This window comes from Hylobates moloch, unplaced genomic scaffold (genome assembly GCF_009828535.3).
Source record: "Hylobates moloch isolate HMO894 unplaced genomic scaffold, HMol_V3 SCAFFOLD_15, whole genome shotgun sequence".
In the NCBI taxonomy this organism is placed as follows: Eukaryota; Metazoa; Chordata; class Mammalia; order Primates; family Hylobatidae; genus Hylobates; species Hylobates moloch.
Window position 1 is genome coordinate 12,166,328 of NW_026652290.1, and position 19,171 is coordinate 12,185,498.

The 19,171-nt window shown below is 43.0% G+C and overlaps 1 protein-coding gene and 1 long non-coding RNA gene across 2 annotated transcripts in view; one reads left to right on the forward strand and one right to left on the reverse strand.

Moving 5' to 3' along the window:
• PITPNC1 (phosphatidylinositol transfer protein cytoplasmic 1) overlaps positions 1–19,171 on the forward strand; it is a 320,302-nt gene that overhangs the window by 295,047 nt on the left and 6,084 nt on the right. The window contains exon 8 of the mRNA XM_032178375.2: positions 3,327–3,390. Coding sequence (XP_032034266.1) covers positions 3,327–3,390 — 64 coding nt within the window. The remainder of the gene's footprint in view (positions 1–3,326; positions 3,391–19,171) is intronic.
• Positions 2,629–19,171, reverse strand: part of LOC116483902 (uncharacterized) — a 32,932-nt gene continuing 16,389 nt past the window's right edge. The window contains exons 3-4 of the long non-coding RNA XR_004252393.2: positions 17,032–17,134; positions 2,629–3,471 (exon numbers count right to left, since the gene is read on the reverse strand). This is a non-coding gene — a long non-coding RNA (uncharacterized LOC116483902). The remainder of the gene's footprint in view (positions 3,472–17,031; positions 17,135–19,171) is intronic.

A 19,171-nucleotide genomic window follows, 5' to 3' on the forward strand; every position in this document is an offset into this window, starting at 1 on the left:
TCCCTTTTTGTATGTGGCTTTTTAAGGTAAAAAGACCTCCTCTTACTAGGGCCACTATCATAGTATTGTTTTTTTTTTTTTTGAGATGGAGTCTCAATCTGTCGCCCAGGCTGGAGTGCAGTGACATGATCTCGGCTCACTGCAACCTCCACCTCCCAGGTTCAAGCAATTCTTGTGCCTGAGCCTCTGAGCAGCTGAGGCACAGGTGTGTGCCACCACACCAAGCTAACTTTTGTATTATTAGTAGAGATGGGGTTTCACCATGTTAGCCCAGCCGGTCTCGAACTCCTAACCTCAAGTGATTTGCCCACCTCGGCCTCCCAAAGTACCGGGTTTACAGTTGTGAGCCACCACGCCCAGCTTCATAGTGTGTTTTACACTCACAAAGCATATTTATCAAGGCCAGAGTTGTCAGTTAAAAAGAGGATAATACAAAGTAAAAATAAGGCTGGGTGAGGTTCACACCTGTAATCCCAGCACTTTGAGAGGCCGAGGCAGGCGGATCACTTGAGGTCAGGAGTTCGAGACCAGCCTGGCCAACATGGTGAACTCCCATCTCTACTAAAAATACAAAAATTAGCTGGGCGTGGTGATGGGTGCCTGTAGTCCCAGCTACTCGGGAGGCCAAGGCAGGAGAATCACTTGAACCCAGGAAGCAGAGGTTGCAGTGAGCCTAGGTCGCGCCGATGCACTACAGCCTGGGTGACAGAGCAAGACTCCGTCTCCAAAATAATAATAATAATTTAAAAGGCCATATTTATATTGCCCCAGGGTCCACTGTGTTTCTTTTCTCACAGATGGCTCAGGCTAGTTTTGAGAATCTGTTTCTTGAAAATACCTGTAAGATTTATGCCTTGCCCTTTCCAAATATAATGAAATGTTATTGACACTCCAGAAACGCACCTGCTCTCGCACGTGAGTCGCTAATGTGTATCTGAGGCTAGCATTTGCATGGGTTGAAGGTGCCAGGGATGCCTTTCTCTGAACACCTTTGTTTTTTTTTAAGAATCTATTCACAGTTAAGGGGAAAAAAATGTTCGAAAGCGAGCCATTAGCACATTATTGAATTCTTGTTTCCAGCCGACAGCTGTGTTGTGCTTCGTGTAATAGGGTACATTTACTGATGCCTCGATGCTGTTCTTTTGATTTCCATGAATTTGAGACACTCAGCACTCAAGTGTGTATAGCTGTGTGTTGTTTCTTGTATTCATTATGTGTTTCCTACTTTCAAGTCATAAAAACCTCACTAGATATCCAGAGGCCTGGAGTCATAAACACTTCATTATAAATGCTTTCGTTGTTTCTGCAAATTCACCGAATTAAAATCCTTCATTTATTGAAACATGCTTGAATCTTCCACGAGAGGTTTTTGACAATCACTGGATTTGTTTCGCAGGAAGAAAGGAATGTTACAGGGAGACTGTGAGTATCCAAGAAATGTAAAAAGACATTTACCCAGGATGGAAAAGAATACCATGAAATAAAAACACATGAACAGTATCACACACACACACACACACACACACACCCACCCACAAATGGTATATACTATTTTCCTTAGCCTTCTACTGCCATTATGTGTCACCATAAGAAACAATTTCATCCCTTTTGTGTCCAGTCAAGCTTATCATTCCCATTATGTTCTATTCTAGTTCAGGTCTCTTTTTTCATCCTTTCAATGGTAGTTAAACTGCCTTTTTCCCCCTCTGCTATTACATGAAAGTCAAACCTAAAAGGATATTTACTTATCTTGTATCTCACACGTTCATTTATGTTTGTTTAAAAATTGAGGCCAGGCGTGGTGGCTCATGCCTTGTAATCCCAGCACTTTGGGAGGCCGAGGCAGGCAGATCACGAGATCAGGAGTTCAAGACCAGCCTGACCAACATGGTGAAATCCCAATAACCAGGATGGTGGCAGGCACCTGTAACCCAGTATCAGAGGCTGAGGCAGAGAATCATTGAACAAGGCGAGGTTGCAGAAAAAAAAGATAAAAAGAAAAATTGAATCAATATTTATTTTTTAAATAATTTTTTGTGGGTACATAGTAGGTGTAAAGATTTAGGGGGTACATGAGGTGTTTTCATAAGGCCTGCAATGTGAAATAAGCACAATGTGAGGAATGGGGTATCCATCCCCTCCAGCATCTATCTTTTGTGTTACAAACAATCTAATTACACTCTAAGTTATTTTAAAATGTACAATTAAAAAATTGAATCAGGCTGGGTGAGGTGGCTCACACCCATAATCCCAGCACTTTGGGAGGCCAAGGCAGGTGAATTGCTTGAGGCCGGGAGTTTGAGACCAGCCTGGACAACATGGTGAAACCCTGTCTGTACTAAAAATACAAAAATTAGCCAAGCATGGTGGTACGCACCTGTAGTCCCAGCTACTCAGGAGGGTAAGGCACAAGAATCACTTAAACACACGAGGCAGGGGTTACAGTGAGTTGAGATTGCACCACTGTACTTCAGCCTGGGGGACAGAGCAAGACTCTGTCTCAAAAAAAAAAAAAATCAATATTTAGGATATGTCATCAGAAAAGAGGGAATGTTAAGTGCTGTTTGCTTAGAAGTGACTTGCTATCGGCCAGGTGCGGTGGCTCACGCCTGTGATCCCGGCACTTTGGGAGGTCAAGGCGGGTGGATCACGAGGTCAAGAGACCGAGACCATCCTGGCAAACATGGTGAAATGCCATCTCTATTAAAAATACAAAAATTAGCCGAGCATGGTGGCACGCGCCTGTAGTCCCAGCTACTCGTGAGGCTGAGGCAGGAGAATTGCTTGAACCCTGGAAGCAGAGGTTGCTGTGAGCCAAGATTGTGCCACTGCACTCCAGCTTGGTGACAGAGTAAGACTCTGTCTCAAAAAAAAAAAAAAGTGACTTGCTGCCTTGAAAAGTGTTCTAGATTTCCAACATTTATGACCTCCTGGCACTAGTGAGACACACACCCTCCCACAGATGAAAAGTAGATGCTGTTTTAGTTAAAGATAAATGGAGAGAAAAACTTAAAGGTAATTAACCTAGATATTTATTTGTATCACTGCTGTATGACTGTCAAGTATTTGTCATTAGTTGGTATACACACCCAGCCCTACTCTCAAATAAGACAAGATGAATATACTGCAAGTGTGTGTACACCACGGGGAAGGGCTGGAGGTGTGTGTGCACTATAGGACCTATAGGCAGCCTGTAATTGTCATCACCTATGGACAGAGAGATTAAGAACTCTGTAATCGCCAAGATTCCCAGAATTGTTAACCTGTCTTCCAGATAGTTTTCATCAAAGACGCTATTATTTCAATCTCCTTCTTTTACTTTTTAGGTGGTCCGAGACATTCTGCTGATTGGACATAGACAGGCTTTTGCATGGGTTGATGAGTGGTATGGTAAGTCAATTTCTCCAAAATAACTTGTAGAACAACTTCATGTTGTCTTGGGCTTTCTGTCCATTTGGCTTCAACTGCTACCTAGAAGGACAACAACAAAGGCAAGGCCGCTGCTTCCTGTGTTGGAAATAGCACTGTCTGCCAAGCATAATGAAGATGTAATTATAGAAGCTTGGTCTAAAATAACCACAGAATTATTGACTAAGTAGGAACCTCAGGATGTTTGATGCTTACATAGTTGATACGCATGGCTCCATCATTCTCTGTTAGATGGGTTTCAAACCCATCCTAATTTACCCCAAACATCAAGATCAAAGCTGTCTGAAGCATCCTGTCAAGTAAAAGCAGTCCTTTGATTCAGAGAACATTTGAAACCACCCCTTGCCGGGCGCAGTGGCTCACACCTGTAATCCCAGCACTTTGGGAGGCCGAGGCGGGCGGATCACGAGGTCAGGAGATCGAGACCATCCTGGCTAACACGGTGAAACCCCGTCTCTACTAAGTAATACAAAAAATTAGCCAGCCATGGTGGCGGGCGCCTGTAGTCCCAGCTACTCGGGAGGCTGAGGCAGGAGAATGGCGTGAACCTGGGAGGTGGAGTTTGCAGTGAGCCGAGATCGCACCACTGCACTCCAGCCTGGGTGACAGAGTGAGACTCTATCTCGGAAAAAAAAAAAAAAGAAAGAAACCACCCCTCACCAAATATATACAGGTTCTGCAAGAATTTAAGGGCAGACAGAGTTATAGGTGCCCTGTTAATCCTAATTGAAACTATTGTTCTGGCTTTTTTGTTCATGATCTGGGAAGAGTTAAACAATTTCTACACATTTCCAGCAAATGAAAACAAGGTTAGCTTTATCCCATGATGGATGGACCATCCTTCCCAGGTCCTCAGCAGTCTTGTTTTGTCCACATGAATTTTCTGCACTCCCAGAATCAGTCATCAGATGGCTACCGTCCTTGGCTATAAATAGAAAGGAACACGCCCCACCAGTGACTTAGGTTAGATCTGATTTTCAGGTCGATTGTCTAATGAAATGCCCTCCTCCTTGGCCTTTTCCTAAGTCACATTAAATGTGTTCTGAGTATAACCTAGATTGCATTTTGGTCCTTTTCTGTCATTGTTTCACCAACTCCCTCCCTTTTCTGAGCAGAAGGTACCAAAGTACAAGGACACATTAGATGGAAGGGGCAAAGACAATCATTATTATTAATATTGTTAGCTATTTCTGAGCCACATTTAAAAGGCATGGTTCTATAAGCTATGGGCTTTTTTTTTTTTTTTTCTTACCGCCTTTTGCAGTTTTCCCAGATCTGCACCTTCTGAAGAGCGAATGCACCTTCCTGGGTTTGTCCAAATGCGGATCATTTATGCTGTCTTATCACACACCCACAGAATGCTGCTCTCATGCCGCAAAAGCAATGGCTTGCCACATTGTCATGAAGTCTCCCAGAGACCTGTCTATTTCTAGTTGTGTTTTGTGAGGCAGGCAGGAGAGTCTCCTGTGATTACTTCCTCTGATCCTTAAATAAATCTTTCTGGTTGTTTTTTTCTGGGGAGCTTTTCTCAGATTCTCAGAGGGAGCACAGACCCCAAGAAAGGGTAAGAACTTCTGGTCTCTCCCAGCTTTTGCTCCTCAGAGCTCACGGTTTCCTTGCTACCAACACCAAGGAAATATCAAAAGGATATTTAAAGAATCATAGGTGCAAACTGATTAGAAGTTTGGCAAAAAGAGAGGTACCTGAAGGGCCAAAAATCTGCCACTTTGAAAACCAACAGACAGGGCACTTGGATAGGTTTCTCTCTGTTGCCAGAGTGCCAAAGAAGATTTTTCAGCTAAAAGAATAGCCAGGCTCTGACCAAGAGGACAGAATAATAAAGAGGGTTTGATTAGAGGCAAGATATAGGAAGAAAACCCAGTGTGGGTGGGTATCTAGTAAATGAAAGGCCAGGAAGGGGATGGGGCCTGACTTTCCCATCTCAGCTGAGCCTAGGGCAAGGAAGAGACTTAGGGACTTTTTTTTTTTTTTTTTTTTTGAGACAGAGTCTCACACTGTCGTATGGACTGGAGTGCAATGGCGCGATCTTGGCTCACTGCAACCTCCGCCTCCCTGGTTCAAGCGATTCTCCTTACCTCAGCCTCCCAAGCAGCTGGGATTACAGGCTCCCACCACCATGCCCTGCTAAATTTTTTTGTCTTCTTAGTAGAGATGGGGTTTCACTATGTTGGCCAGGCTGGTCTCGAACTCCTGACCTCGTGATCCGCCCACCTCAGCCTCCCAAAGTGCTGGGATTACAGGCATGAGCCACTGCACCTGGCCGAGACTTAGGAACTTCTAATAAAAATTGAAAAAAAAAAAAAAATTTCTGCCAGGCACAGTAGCTCACAACTGTAATCCGAGCACTTTGGGAGGCCTAGGATTGAGGATCACTTGAGCCCAGGAATTCGAGACCAGCATGGGCAACATAGCAAGACATCATCTCTACAAAATAAATAAATAAAATTAGCCAGGCACAGTGGTACATGTCCGTAGTCTTAGCTATTCAGGAGACCGAGGTGAAAGGATCACTTGATCCCAGGGGCTGGAGGCTGCAGTGAGCTATGATGGCACCACTGCACTCTAGCCTGGGTGACCGAGCAAGACCTCATCTCTTAAAAAAAAAAAAAAAAAAAGAATTCAGGGATTACAACAGGAGCCCAAGGCTAGAATAATGGAAACAGGAGATCTCCCCGAATCTGGAGACCTTCAAAAGAGAGCACTTATTTACTTAGGATGAGTGAAGTGGAGGCCTTTAACAACTAAGGAGTCCATTGTGCAAAAAACCTTTTCCTTATCTGAGCACAAAACAAGTGTGGGCTTTAGTGAATGTGGATCGTTAGGACACCTTGCACTCTCCAGAGTGGGTCTCCCCTGCATACACTAACATAGCCCCAACCAAAACAAGCAGTCTTTTCACTCAGCAATGGTCTGGGAACTACACCGTTAATTTCTTTTAAGTTTCTGCAACCATCAGTACCCACAGCTGAGCTGCTGACCAGGAAAACAGTTGCTCCTTCATCACACAGATGCAGACACTCGGTGAATCAAATGAATGGAAATGCCTCCTGTCCACAGAGTGCCTTCTCAGTCCCATATTCAAAGTAATTCTGGGAACTGTGGGCCATGTGTGCCACTGGTACCCACGCTAAGCGCCCACCAGCATTACCCTTCCACTCCATTTTGGGGTACCTGAATGACTTATTTTTATTTTATCTGGACAGGCTCAGTGAGGCTCTCATTAGTAAACAGAAAAGGTCCAAAATAAATCCTTGCCTACAGCTATAGCTTCTATCACTGGTTCTCAAAGTAAGGTCCCTGGACCTGCAACGTCAGCATCCCTTGGGTACTTGTTAGAAATGCATATTCTCAGGCCCCACCCCAAACCTACTGATTCAGAAACTGTGAGGGTCTAGCCCAGCAATTGTTTTAACAAGCCCTCCGGATGGTTCTGTTGCTGGCTAAAGTTTAAGAACTACTGGCTTATAGCATGGGCTATAAACCAGACTGGGACATTGGGTTGTAAGGACCATTTAATTGATTCAATCCAAATAGGTTAACTAGAGAATCATAGCTGTCTGCAGGGCCAACCATGCTCCAGCCTGGGCGACAGAGGGAGCCTTTGTCTCTAAAAAACAAAAAATAAAATAAATTTAAAAATGATTGCAGGAACCCAAATTCTTACAACTCTGATTTCTTGTGAGAATTAGAAAAAAAGCTTCCCTTTAGACAGATGAATTAGAAAAAGGTGCCCCTTCTGGGCAGACTCAGCAGGTGCTCTGGGCTTAGGGCTGAATTTTAGCCCCATTCGCCTCCTCTGCTGTGTGTTCATACAGTGCACAAACTGTACACACTGATGCATGGGCAGCTCTAGATGTCTTTCTCTCTAATTAGACTTACCACCTCCAGTGCTTAATTAAGAGTCAAGAAAAAAGGACATTGTTGAGGGTAGTGATCATTTGTCAGCCAAGGATTAATTTTGTATCTCTTCTGAGATTCAGCATTTGGCTGTCATGAAACTGTTTCCCTAAAGAGATTTTATTCTGCTCATGTTCATTGTAAAGTGTAACCATTTCCATACTGGAGGAGTTCAGTGTGTCTTTCAAAGCCGTGATTGTTCTTTATCTATGAGCCTCGGGTCTCTCTGCATGACTAGAACACTAATCAGAGAAATAACAACAACATATTTCAGGAGATGGGGTGAGAGGGAAGGTAGATAAAAATAGGCAGCCCAATTTCACAAAGGCATGGTTTTGCTTTACAAATCTGACAGTGTTTGAGAACAGAACATTGCCAGAAGGAGCCTATGATTGAGGTGAACCTCACGAATGTCTTTGAAAACCTGACTCTAACCAAAAAGTATGAGGGAGGGAGAGTTCTGGCTGGTGTAGACGACACTACCTCATGAAAGTGACTTAGAAATCAGCCTGGAGTCCCTAGAGCAGGTCTAACAATGAGGGAGGCAAGATTAAAATGGAGAAAGAAGCCTGCTAGGGGTTGCATTAGCTGGTTGAGTTCACCAAGCCAGCATTTTCCAGTGCAACATTTTATGTGTGTGCTTGTATTCGTTTATCTGGGAAGAGAATGAATAATTTTCCATCAGATTTTCAGAAGAACCTGTGAACCCTTCCCCTGCCTACTCCCTGCTCCCAATTAAAAACTACAGAAAAAAATCACAACTATAAGGCTGGCACAGTGGCTCACACCTGTAACCCAGCACTTTGGGAGGCCAAGGCGGGCAGATCACCTGAGGTCAGGAGTTCGAGACCAGCCTGGCCAACATGGTGAAACTGTCTATACTGAAAATACAAAAGTTAGCTAGGCATGGTTGCGGACGCCTGTAATCCCAGCTACTCAGGAGGCTGAGGCAGGAGAATCGCTTGAACCCAGGAGGCAGAGGTTGCAGTGAGCTGAGATCGCACCATTGCACTCCAGCCTGGGCAACAAGAGCAAAACTCTGTCTCAAAAAAAAAAAAAAAATCACAACTATAGATTACAGTTCTAGATCTTAGTAGTCTGAATTATGTGGAAAAGGTATACACCACACTTTGAGGATTGGCTACTTTCGCTACAAAAAAATGGAGTCACCCTAAGCTTTTTGTAAGAAGCATGTATTGAATTTATAATCATTGTAAAGGGTTTAAAAAATGGCATTTCTCAAAGGATGGCTACCATTTTGCTGGAGCCAAAGAAGTATCCATTCTTACTTATGATTTCTGGAGCCTCCCTGACCCAACTACTTGTTCAAGACTTTTATTTTGACTTAGAATGATGTAAAAATGACTTCTGTTTTGGTGAAGGAGGCTGAAAGTGAATGGAAGTGTTTGTAGAGGGAAATAAACTATAATGTGCCATTTCACAGATCATTGAATTAGAACAGAAGACTCCCCTTTTTAAAATGTTTGCCGCTGCAACTGTGTGGTACAATGAAGGAAAATTCACGTTTGCAGATGCTTCGTTCAAGAGCATTTGTAGTTTCCATGTGTGTTCAACTGACTTCTAAAGGCCTTTCAAACATATGATCTTGCCTCCACTTCCTGTGAAATTAACCTCCTTTCTTTAAAAATACAATGATTTAAAGAAAATTGCCACCATAAACAAAGCTAAAAGACTAGGGGAAAATATTTGCCACATATGTAGTCAACAGGATTACCATCTATAATATATAAAGAGGTCCTATAAGTTGAAAATTTGGCCGAGTGTGGTTGCTCACACCGGTAATCCCAGCACTTTGGGAGGCCAAGGCAGGAGAATCACTCGAGCTGAGGAGTTTGAGACCAGCCCTGGCAACATAGGGAGACCCCATCTCTACAAAAATTAAAAATTAGCTGGACGTGATGATGTGCCTGTAGTCCCAGCTGCTTGAGAGGCTGAGGTGGAAGGACCACTTGAGTCTGAGAGGTCAAGGCTGCAGTGAACCATGGTCACACCACTGCACTCCAGCCTAGGTGACAGAGAAAACCCTATCTCAAAAAAATAAAAAATAAAAAAAAAATAAAAATCAATCACTCAAGAAAATGGTAAAGGATATGAATAAGTAAATCATAGAAGAAGAAATACAAATGGCCAATAAACTTACTACTAATCACATGAACTGTAATGAGAAAAACAAGAAAATAGGACATTTGCCCATCTGATAGCAAAAATTTAAGTGATTATATCCAGTTTTCAATATAAAATGATAATCCAATTTAATAAAATATACCATAGAAATGATAAGCACAAACAACTTATGACCCAGCCAATCCACTTCCAGAGTTTTATTCTGGAATACACACGAGGCCGGGTGCAGTGGTTCATGCCTGTAATTCCAACACTTTGGGAGACCGAGGCAGGTAGATCACCTGAGGTCAGGAGTTCAAGACCAGCCTGGACAACATGGTGAAACCCCCGTCTCTACTAAAAATACAAAAAAAATTAGCCGGGTATGGTGACACGTGTCTGTAATCCCAGCTACTCAGGAGGCTGAGGCTGGAGAATCGCTTGAACCTGGGAGGCAGAGGTTACAGTGAGCCAAGATGGCGCCACTGCACCCCAGCCTGGGGACAGAGTGAGACTCTGTCTCAAAAAAGAAAAAAAGAAAAAGAAATGCAAATTGCCCACGAATACATGTACAACATGTACAAAGCTATTCTGTGTGGTGGTGTTCACATAAGCTAAAAGTTAGTCTCAGTGTAAATGTTTACTCACAGGATTAGCAATTAACAAATCCCCTGAGACCAGAGCCTCTTTGCCAAAGTGGAGCTGATGGTTGAGGAGGAGATTTTGGCCTCAGCCTAGTCACTGGTAGAGGAGAACGTTCTACTCAGGCCCCATGCAGTATGACCTCACGCCCTGAGATAAGAGTCTGGGATCTGATCTCTTCTCACCTGAAGGAGAGCAAGAAAGAGAAGAAAAGAAATGGCCTCTCCAGAGGGCAAGGAAAGGAAGTATTGTCCCACTGAAGTACAGTGAGCAGGGCATGTGTGTCTCCAAAATACTTCCCAGGGCTGTTTAACCTCTGATAGCAGAGTGTCAAAGATATTAGGATGCACTTTCTTTATCAGAAGAAATACCGTACCAGTTGCAATATTCTCTTAAATCAGGCAATTATCCCCAGTATTGCTGGCTTAAGGAGTCTTTATGTAGGAAACCTTATTTAGGAAGAGTAAATTATGAACTTTCACAATCTATAAGTGAAGGGCTGACTGTTTACCAATGTATTTGCAAAGTAATTGACATGGGCTTCCTTTAATTAAGAGTTTGGGCCGGGTGCGGTGGCTCACACCTGTAATCCCAGCACTTTGGGAGGCCGAGGCAGGCGAATCACAAGGTCAGGAGTTCGAGACCAACCTGGCCAACATGGTGCAACCCAGTCTCTGCTAAAAATACAAAAATTAGCTGGGTGTGGTGGCGGGTGCCTGTTATCCCAGCTACTTGGGAGGCTGAGGCAGGAGAATCGCTTGAACCCGGATGGCCGAGTTTGTGGTGAGCCGAGATCGCACCATTGCACTCCAGCCTGGGTGACAAGAGCAAAACTCACTCTCAAAAAAAAAAAAAAAAAAAAAAAAAGAGTTGATACACAGAAGCATTTGTTTGCTGGAAGCAAAGAAGTCTGAACCTAAATTGTTTCAAGTCACTCTGATCATTGAAAATCAATCAGTAATAAAGATGAATCATCATTACTGTATAATCTGTCATTGGGCACATGTAATTGAATTTACTAAAATATTGATTTCTATAGAGATTTTGAGGTCATATATGTTGCAAAAGCTAGACAGTGCATTTTACCAGCTAACCTGAACAGGAGCATTTTCACTTGATTAGGATTTCCATAAATTACTGAGAAATACTGAAAATATTTACATCATGTTCATACACATTTATAGTCTGTGAGGATATTTCAGGATTTAGACAAACATATTTCCTTCAGCACAGCAGGGACCAAATTATCACCATCTTTTAGAGAACTACTCTAGTAGGAATGTTCATTCCTATGTGGCAAAATTGGGAGATTTTCTTTTATAGAATTTTCTAAAATTTAGTTTCTTAACTCTTTGTTTAAAAAAAATAATAAGGGATGGCTGGGCGTGGTGGCTCACGCCTGTAATCCCAGCACTTTGGGAGGCCGAGGTGGGTGGATCACTTGAGGTCAGAAGTTTGAGACCAGCCTGACCAACATGGTGACACCCTATCTCTAGTAAAAATACAAAAATTAGCCAGGCATGGTGGCACACACCAGTAATCCCAGCTACTCGGGAGGCTGAGGTGGGAGAATCACTTGAACCTGGGAGGTGGAGGTTGCAGTGAGCTGAAATTGCACCAGTGCACTCCAGCCTGGGTGACAGAGTTAGACTCTGTCTCAAAAAAAAAAAAAAAAAAAAAAAAAAAAAAAAAAAAAAAAAACACCAGGGGATTATGTTTCTAGAGTGAACAGAAATTCTGGAAAAGTGTATCTTCTCCTTACCAATTCCAAATTGATGGTATCCATCTCATAATGAGCCAAAATAACAAAAAAAAAAAGACAGAGCCTTGCTTTGTCGCCCAGGCTGGAGTGCAGTGGCATGATCTTGACTCACTGCAGCCTCCATCTCCCGGGTTCAAGTGATTCTCGTACCTCAGCCTCCCGAGTAGCTGGGGTTACAGGTGTGTGCCACCACACCTGGCTAATTTTTCTATTTTTAGTAGAGACAGGGTTTCACCATGTTGGCCGGGCTGGTCTTCCACTCCTAGCCTCAAGTGATCTGCCCACCTCGGCCTCCCAAAGTGCTGGGATTACAGGCATAAGCCACCCTGCCCAGCCCAAAAGAAGATTCTTAAATAATGATTTTTTTTTTCTTTTCCACAAGCAATGCATATTTGATATAGAAATTTTTGAAAATGTAGATAAGCAAAAAGAAGGAAATTAAAATTGCCTGTAATTCTAACTCTTCAAAATAATCACTGTTAACATTTTGAAATATATCCTTTCAGTGTTTTTTAATGTAAATAATGGTTTTCTGACTAAATTAATTTCATATGCTATGTACAGTTCTTTTTACCTATTTTTTATTTAACAATAGATCAAGGATATTTCTCTAGGATTAACTATTCTTCTACCTAATTTTTAATGACTGCATATCAGTCCCCTGGGTTGTTTTCAATTTTTCATTATTATGAACAAGGCAGCAATGAATATCTTTGTTGTTAAACCCTTTTTCACATCCATAAAATGGATACATCTTTGAAAGCCCATAGTCACAAAGTTTAAGCCCCTATCTTGACGTTGAGCTAATTCAAGATGAAGTATGATTTCTGTGGGGATTCAATAGAACAAAAAAAACCTATAACTCCTTGGCTTTTGTTTTCCAAATTACTGTCATGCCTGTTGGGGTGGTGGGGGGCACCCCCTAATGACATACGTGTAGAGAAACTTCTTTAAATTTTCAACTCCTAGCTAAAAATGATCGTCTAGTATTATTTCAGATATATTTGTGTTTAAGAAATGTTGATAAGCAGCCATTGAAAGTAAGGTGATTGTACTGAAAGAATGTGTTGTTATTATTAACTAAGATGCATTTGTTTTCATCATAAAGCAGCATCTCTTTATTGCTTTTTGGTTACCTCAATTTTCTAAAAGAAGAGCATGCTCCTTGCTTGGCCAGGCTGCTGCTTAGCATTCTTGATACTTACATTGCTTGTGGACCGCATTTTTGACTGAGGATTTCCAGGTATACCTGGGAATCATCTTCTGCATAAAATAGACCAGGTCTGGATTTAGAGGCACACAGCATCTTGGTCCCAGACCACAGTGAATTAAATCATAAACTCCTGGCTAGTCTGCCCTTTGGAAATGAAGAGGATCTCACATGACACATGGATTGATATAAAAAGACACCAAACCACATGATGCAGAAAATACTTAAGGAAAAATTCCAGCTGCGAATGCCCACTCTAAATCCCCACTAAGCCAATTAGTGGTCAGGGTGGCAGAGTAAGCACTTTGTTCGGCATACCATCATTGGTAAAGAGCATGAAGTTCAGTTCTGCCAAGAGAGTAACAGAGGAATGCCTACCTGGGAATATTGCTGATAAAATGTAAAATAACCAAGGAGCCGGGTAGGGGTGGGGGATAAAATGACAGAAGTATTTGAAGTGAGACTAATTGTCATTTTGATGCATTTCACATACTGAAGGTGGATGGGTTCCTTATTTAAGTTTTTTTGGTTTGGTTGGTTGGTTTTTTTTGAGACAGGGTCTCGCTCTGTCGCCCAGGCTGGAGTACCATCTGGCTCACTGCAACCTCTGCCTCCCGGGTTCAAGTGCTTCTCCTGCCTTAGCCTCCCATGTAGCTGGGATTACAGGCGCCCTCCACCACACTCAGCTAATTTTTGTATTTTTAGTAGAGACAGGGTTTCACCATGTTGTCCAGGCTGGTCTCGAACTCCTGACCTCAAGTGATCCACCCGCCTTGGCCTCCCAAAGTGCTGGGATTACAGGCATGAGCCACCATGCCTGGCCTTAAAATTTTTATCAGCTGGATTAAGACAGGGTTTCTCAACTTTGGTACTATTGACATTTTGGACCAGATAATTTTTTGTTGGGGGCTGGGGGTCCTGTGCATTGTAGGATGCTCCATAGTGTCCCTGGCCTCTGCACACTAGATGCCAGTACCACCCCTTCCCTAGTTCTAACAACCAAAAATGTCACAAAATTGTCCCCCGTTGAGAACCACTAGATTAAGAGATCATTATCCTGAAATACTGAAAAACTGCAGACTTGGGCCAAAAATCATGTCATGTGCCATTTTATTTTTAGATCAGTGTGGGTGGAAGTAGTGCCAGCCATCTTCAAGCTGTTAGGCAAGACTTGAAGTTCAGTATAGACCTGCACTCTGACGCCATGCATTCTGTGCAAATTTACATCTGTGTGCAAGTTGCACCAAATCTCAATTGTACCAGTGAATATCATTGCTCTGCCTTCTACATCCTGCCTCCTATAACAGCAATGAAAGTGTCCTTTCTGTTGTTGAATGCATTGATTTAAACAACCTCTAAATCTATTTCAAAAGCTATGTGGAAGGTAAGTATTAAACCATGCAAAACTGACCCTCTGTCCCCAATGGGATCTTCTAATGATGCTTTAGGAGATCTCAGGCTATGGCACTGCCCACATGCTAATACTTTCTACCCACCTAGCTCACTTTACAAGAATCACCCCTAAACAAGTTCCACTCTTCTGTGTTCTAAGACTATTTTGACTTAACTTCCTTGCCCTCGCTCCCCCTTTGGTTGGTTTAGCTAACTTTATGACTTACTCATCATAAAGTTAGACAAGTCTCTGCTTTTTTAAACCTCCTTGGCTACTGCTCAGCTACCATCTTTCCCTAAAGTGTCCCCGTTGAAAGTCTGCATCTAATAACAGAAGTTGCCAACGTCTTGACCTCTTTCAGATATGACAATGGATGATGTTCGGGAATACGAGAAAAACATGCATGAACAAACCAACATAAAAGTTTGCAATCAGCATTCCTCCCCTGTGGATGACATAGAGAGTCATGCCCAAACAAGTGTACGTAGAATTTTTAAAACATGTTGCCCACCCTTTCGCAAATGCACATGTAAACTGATCTTGGAAATACTGCAGATGCCCGGTTCCCAACCTTCCATAGAAACATGTCGTCACCCAGACCCTGTTGCTGCAGAACCTGAGCTGGATCTAAATTGGGCAGTGTCACCTCTCTCTTCCAGACGTTTCGATCCCTTAAAGTTGCTTGACGTGGAGGTTATTTCGGTCATAAAACCGAGAACATGGAGAGTGGAAACACTTTTGTGGGACTAGTAAAACGGCCTGCACCATAAAAGAGCAGAGGAGTGAAAATGGATGTCATATGTAAACTAGAATAACATGTCAGTAACTTTTAAAAACATAGCTAACACTCACTTATTCATTCAAGGGAGGGCTTCTGGCTCATCAGCTATTTTAGGTTTCTTTACATTTGCTTTGAAAAGCTTTCTGTGCCTCTTTATAGCTGTTTTACCCAATCAGTTCCTTTTTACTTAGGATAATCTCAAGATGGGCTGCAGTCTGTGCAGACACACAGGCTGAGCAGTGAAGGGGTGTGAGCTGAGGATGTGCTGAGCTGCCTAGCAGATCCCTGGGACTTAGGATAAGGCTTAGAGAGCCTCAGTTATTTCGTTGCACGCTGGAAATTGAGAGCTGACTGTATATTGTATGCCAGCATTTTAAGTATCGTAATCTCTCAATCATTCATGCTAATGAAGGGGAGCTAGAGATAACAAAGAAAAGTGTAATCACCAAATCATTTCTTTGCATCTTCAGCCAGAGCTGTGATCTCTTTGGGTTCTGCCTTGAGTCCTCATGTCCATTAGCCCAGTCTCCAGAATAATACATAGTAGGTATTTAAAAAAAAAATCAGCCAGGCGCAGTGGCTCACACCTGTAAGCCCAGCACTTTGGGAGGCCAAGGCAGATGGATCACCTAAGGTCAGGGGTTTGAGACCAGCCTGACCAACATGGAGAAACCTCGCTCGTCTCTACTAAAAATACAAAATTAGCTGGGTGTGGTGGCGCATGCCTGTAATCCTAGCTACTCAGGAGGCCGAGGCAGGAGAATTGCTTGAACATGGGAGGTGGAGGTTGCAGTGAGCCGAGATCGCGCCATTGCACTCCAGCCTGGGCAACAAGAGCAAAACTCTGTCTCAAAAAAAAAAAAAAAAAAAAAAAAAATCAATGCTGTAGTTCTAGGAAATTTAGATGTGGCTCTTGTCATAAATGGATCCTTTCGAATTGTGAAGACCTTCTGATTGCACTTTGGAAATTTTTAGTTAAATTTTTGGAGCATGTCTTTGGAATGTGCCCTGCAAGGCTCATATGCTGCAACTGGTTGCATGTGACTGCCCTTGAGGTTGCAAGGGCCCTAACTCTTCTCCCATTTTGCATGCAGTGATCCGATTTGCAGGAAACTGTTGGAGCAAGAGGCGTTTCCTCTCTATGCACAGACCAATTCCAGTAGGACTTCCCCCTAGAAGTGCCCTTTAAGGAAACTCTCCTTGAATTTCTATCACTTTCAATTAACTTTTCTTTGAGAAATGTTGGGCCCCAGTTCCCGCTCGACTACTCTGAAAGCCATTCACTATAAATATGACCAGGCAAACAAAGGAAGCCACGGGAAAAGAGGAGACACCAGATGGCTAAAAGATGCTAAGCTCAGTGATTTTTCTCACAGCTTATAAGGCCCTTGGCTTGGCTTTCTTTCAGTTTTACTGTGATTATTACTTTATAATTAAAGTCCATGGCCAGGCGCGTTGGCACACGCCTGTAATCCCAGCACTTTGGGAAGCCAAGGCGGGTGGATCACCTGAGGTCGGGAGTTTAAGGCCAGCCTGACCAACATGGAGAAACCCCGTCTCTACTAAAAATACAAAATTAGCCGGGCATGGTGGCGCATGCCTGTAATCCCAGCTACTCGGGAGGCTGAGGCAGGAGAATCGTTTGAACCCAGGAGACGGAGGTTGCAGTGAGCAGAGATCGCGCCACTGCACTCCAGCCTGGGCAATAAGAGTGCAACTCCATCTCAAAAAAATAAATAAATAAAGTAAAATAAAAAATAAAGTCCACTTACTATGTAGAAGGTGATAATGTGGAGTGGTTCTTCCCATGGAAAAGCCCACGTAATCTCTGGCTGCCCCTCAGCGTTGTTCCCATGACTTCAGGGTGAAAGATGCCTGCCACCGGAGAAGTTACACAAAGTGGTTATTCTGAATGTTTATGACATTTCCATTATCCTTTGGAATTCTGTGAAATTGGAGCACATTTATTTTTCCTTAGTCTTTCTCCTGTATCATAATGAAAAACAGTGAAAATCAGGAGGTGGCTCTTTGTCACAAATAAAAACTGCATGGGTGCTAAATGAATTTTAGATCATCAACCCAAGCAGGGACAAATTAGATTGAAATTAGGCAAAATTAACATCCATGAACACAGCAGTGAGGAAATAAGTCTTCTTTTCAATTGAGCAGGTTCAAAGCCTTCAAGGAAGGGAACTTCTAAGAGCCTCTGGGAGTGGAAAATCAAAATTCTGTGCTTTAGATTACTTCTGCCCCCTGCTGACTATGTGGAGTAGAGCAATCTATTCAGCCACTTGATTAAGGAAGTCTGCTTTTTCAAAGATAATATCCATTTATCATAGCAAAAACGTAACATACCCTGATTCACTAAAATTTTTCTCAGTCTCAACTTTATTGTGAAATGAATGCCTCTTTTTATATAACCTTAATGTCATTTCTTGGCTCATTTAATAGTCTTCATGTTTTTAAAAATTGGTAAGTTTATAGGTACAATTTTTCTTGATATATTCTGAATTTTATATCTTATCCACACAGTCATAATGATTTATTTCCTTTGTAAAAACTTTCCCTTTCAGAAAATTTTAATAATTGTTCCCAGGAAATCCTCTTAAGGATTTCATTTTGTGAAAAATACTTCTGGTTTGCTCAGATGTTATAAAAACCTAAGGATTAAGCCAGGTGCGGTGGCTCAAGCCTGTAATCCCAGCACTTTGGGAGGCCGAGGCGGGCGGATTACCTGAGGTCAGGAGTTCGAGACCAGCCTGGCCAACATGATGAAATCCCGTCTCTACTAATAACACAAAAATTAGCCGGGCGTGGTGGCAGACGCCTGTAATCCCAGCTACTCGGGAGGCTGAGGCAGGAGAATCGCTTGAACCCCGGAGGTGGAAGTTGCAGTGAGCCAAGATCGCGCCACAGCACTCCAGCCTGGGAGACAAGAGCGAAACTCTGAGGCCGGGCGCAGTGGCTCACGCCTGTACTCCCAGCACTTTGGGAGGCCGAGGCGGGCGGATCACGAGGTCAGGAGATCGAGACCATCCTGGCCAACACGGTGAAACCCCGTCTCTACTAAAAATACAAAAAATTAGCCGGGCGTGGTGGCGGGTGCCTGTAGTCCCAGCTACTTTTTACTCGGGAGGCTGAGGCAGGAGAATGGCATGAACCTGGGAGGTGGAGCTTGCAGTGAGCCGAGATCGCGCCACTGCACTCCAGCCTGGGCGACAGCACGAGACTCCGTCTCAAAAAAAAAAAAAAAAAAAAGTGAAACTCTGTCTCAAAAAAAAAAAAGAAAAGAAAAGCCCTAAGGATTAATACTGTTATGAATATTCATTACATACTCAGTATTTCCAAAGTGGCTATATTGTTTCATGCTGGTTATTCCCTCCAATATTATCTAATGAAGTTTCAACTGCTAAGTACGTGGCAGTGGACAAGAAAGAATGAAAAATGGGTCTCTGGGGGGCCAAAACAGATACAGAAAATCCACAGGCACTAAATTTTGCATTTTGCTCCAGGATAAGCCTTGGGCCTTGACTCAGTCTTTAATAAGCCCAGGTGCCTCTTTTCCCTGTTCACAGCAAATAAAAATGGCAAAGGATACCAGGGATAGCCAGGGTAACAATAATTAATAATAACAGAATAAGGCCGGGCACGGTGGCTCACGCCTGTAATCCCAGCACTTTGGGAGGCCAAAGCACGTGGATCACAAGGTCAGGAGTTCGAGACCAGCCTGGCCAACATGGTGAAACCCTGTCTCTGGTAAAAATACAAAAATTAGCTGGGCATGGTGGCACGTGCCTATAGTCCGAGCTATTCAGGAGGCTGAAGCAGGAGAATTACTTGAACCCAGGAGGTGGAGGTTGCAGTGAGCCAAGATCACGCCGTTGCACTCCAGCCTGTGCAACAGAGCAAGAC